This window comes from Morone saxatilis, unplaced genomic scaffold (genome assembly GCF_004916995.1).
Source record: "Morone saxatilis isolate NCDOM2014 unplaced genomic scaffold, NCSU_SB_2.0 Contig3, whole genome shotgun sequence".
NCBI classification, from domain to species: domain Eukaryota; kingdom Metazoa; phylum Chordata; class Actinopteri; family Moronidae; genus Morone; species Morone saxatilis.
Window position 1 is genome coordinate 5,591,644 of NW_023339873.1, and position 2,750 is coordinate 5,594,393.

The 2,750-nt window shown below is 40.9% G+C and overlaps 1 protein-coding gene across 1 annotated transcript; it reads left to right on the top strand.

The window, feature by feature from the left end:
* dusp23b (dual specificity phosphatase 23b) lies at window positions 1-2,750 on the top strand (the record flags this gene model as incomplete). The annotated part of the gene is given in 3 exon segments (XM_035673570.1): window positions 1-367; window positions 1,283-1,562; window positions 2,272-2,750. Coding segments are annotated over 2 exon segments (456 nt in total). The 5' UTR covers window positions 1-367; window positions 1,283-1,292.

A 2,750-nucleotide genomic window follows, 5' to 3' on the forward strand; every position in this document is an offset into this window, starting at 1 on the left:
TTGCCGCATTGGAATACACCACCTACTTATCTTCACTACCGACAAATTAGTCAGCTGGTTTATTATTATGAACAAAGTTCAACGTCGGTGTAGTAAAATGTCACCTGAGGGGTTAAAGAGCCGCAGCTCTTCACGAAGCCGCTGATGTATGATGACAGCTGCACCGCCGCACCCAGCACCGCAGCCGCTGGCGTCGGTTATATAACTTTAAGTGTTTGTAGTGTTACTGTAATAGTTGACTGTAGTTGGCAGGCGGACATACTGAGGTAAACCACAATACTGTAGCGTAGCAATTAACTTAACGGTAAGCCAGGTAAGAGACAAGTAGCGGGACGCCCATTCAGCTCAACACCTCAAAGGGAAAACTGTGAGTAAATGGAGAGAGCATTGATATATCTGTGCTCAATAATAGACAACAGGCAATCAATGGCTTCACTAAAGCTAACAGCAAACGTTAGCTAGAGTGGCTCGCATTAAAAAAAGGTTTGAATGGTTTTTATGTTAGTCAGCTTTTAGGTTTCTTGATACATTAAACTTAAACTAGATGCTACACTCTTGTCTTATTCTGCTAATCTTTGTGTAAGACTAAGGGGAGTCTGGTGAGGCCTAGAGTGTATTTTCACATCAGGCCTGTGACTTATTGTGTTGAAATATGTACTGTTGTTAAACTAATCCCCCTCTGACAGACACTGAACTCTCTGGTTCATCCAGTATGCTGATGTTGGCTAGACAAACAGTATGAGGCTGTCAGACACTGTTTAATCTGTCTTTCTCACGGTATCTTAAACCACGTCACCTGAATTATTCCTCTTTGTGTATGTATTTGCACAATAACACAAATGCATAAAAAAAATGCATAGATATAGAAAAGGTGTAATTAGAGCGCATTAGAGGCTTATTCAGAGTTCTTCCTCTGTTTTAGCAAAATAAAAACAAAAAACTGGCATTATTATTTAAGAAAAAGAAGCAAATAAAGCACATAGCACGAACAAGCAGTAATGCATAGTAAAATAAATACATACACAACACAACTTGTCTATGGACAGTGATGAGTATTTTCTAAACAGAGGTGCAGATGAATGTCATCTATTTGAATGGTAAATCATTTTCAACATATTGGAAAGATATTTACTGAAAATGTTATTTATAATGCCCTGATGCCTTGTTTTTATATGTATGTGAATGTTTTTAGTACAACATATGTGATATCACTGCTTTATTTAATGTAAAACATGTCTTGAATAAAGTGGTGCATGAAAATAATCTGTCTTTCTCTCCTCAGTCCGACAACCATGGCCTCCACTTCGCCACACAACTTCTCCTGGGTCGAACCGGGCAAACTGGCCGGACTGGCACTGCCCAGGATGACATGTGAATACCAGTACCTGCTGGACAACGGTATCAAACACCTGGTTTGCCTGTGTGAGAGAAAACCGCCTTACCACGACTCGTGTCCAGAGCTGCAGCTGCACCACATCAAGATAGCCGACTTCACTCCTCCTTCACCGAGTCAGATCGACAGATTCCTCTCCATCGTGGAAGAGGCCAACTCAAAGGGGGAGGTGAGAACTCAGATACTTGATAGGCTGTGCTTGATGGATGGTTACACTTATAAAGTGCTTTCAGGACTCTCCAGGGTTGAGCCTAGTGTTGTACGCAGACTCGCAAGCCACAAGCACTGTAACCTAATATATCTGGCATAAGTTAACTGTGTTTTGGCGAAACCTCCTGGCACAGTGGAAAGGAAAAACTCTCTTACAGCTCCTCCAGCCTTTGTCAGACTATGGGATTAAGTACTATGTATTACATTTTTTTAAATTTTCACAAAGGCTATCAGCAGCAAGGTTTTTACTAAAGCTTACTCTGTTGCTTGTCTGGTTTTCTTCTTCCAGTAGTCAGACAGGGTCACCATCCCGTTTTCTTTTTAGTGGTGCTTGCAAAAAGCGTTGCATATGACAATAACTATTATTTCTTTTAATTAAAGTTTATTTTATTGTTGCTTAGCCTGCTGATTATTACAGCAGTTTATCGTTTGTTCTGTAACATGTCAGAAAATAGTGATAATTACTTTAGTAAACCGGACAAAAAACACCAACGAAAAGGAGCGAACTACTGTCTGCTCCGTAGTCGAGCTGCACAAATAATGGAACAAAAATCAGCTCCACTTACAAAAGCAAAATGCAGATTCGTGTCTTGTAACTGAAGCAGGATGTGTGTGCTGCTGTGTTACAGACCATTTAACAAAATAAATACTGTATTGTTCCTCTTCAGGGCGTGGGAGTTCACTGCATGCACGGACACGGGAGAACAGGGACCATGCTGGCCTGCTACCTGGTGAAGACGAGGAAGTTGTCCGGGATCGACGCCATCAACGAGATCCGCAGACTGCGACGAGGCTCCATCGAAACCCACGAACAAGAGAAGGCCGTGGTGCAGTTTTATCAGCGCACAAAGTAGCGTAAAGGAACAAAAGCAGACGTACCAGTGGGTTTTTACTGTTAGTAAAGTAAATACAATTATAAATACATTAAGTGGAGTGCGCCTTGATTATACTGCTAAATTAAAACTTTATTATGTTGGAGTTGGAAATACAAGAATGAATCTTTAAACAGGATGAAGACATGTCCTCAATACTGTACCCGACATTGACATTACTCACAGACGAAGCCTGGGACATTTCACCAAAACAAACATTTCTACTGTAAATACATACGCACGCTGCCTTTTTACATTACTGTATACTGTCATTT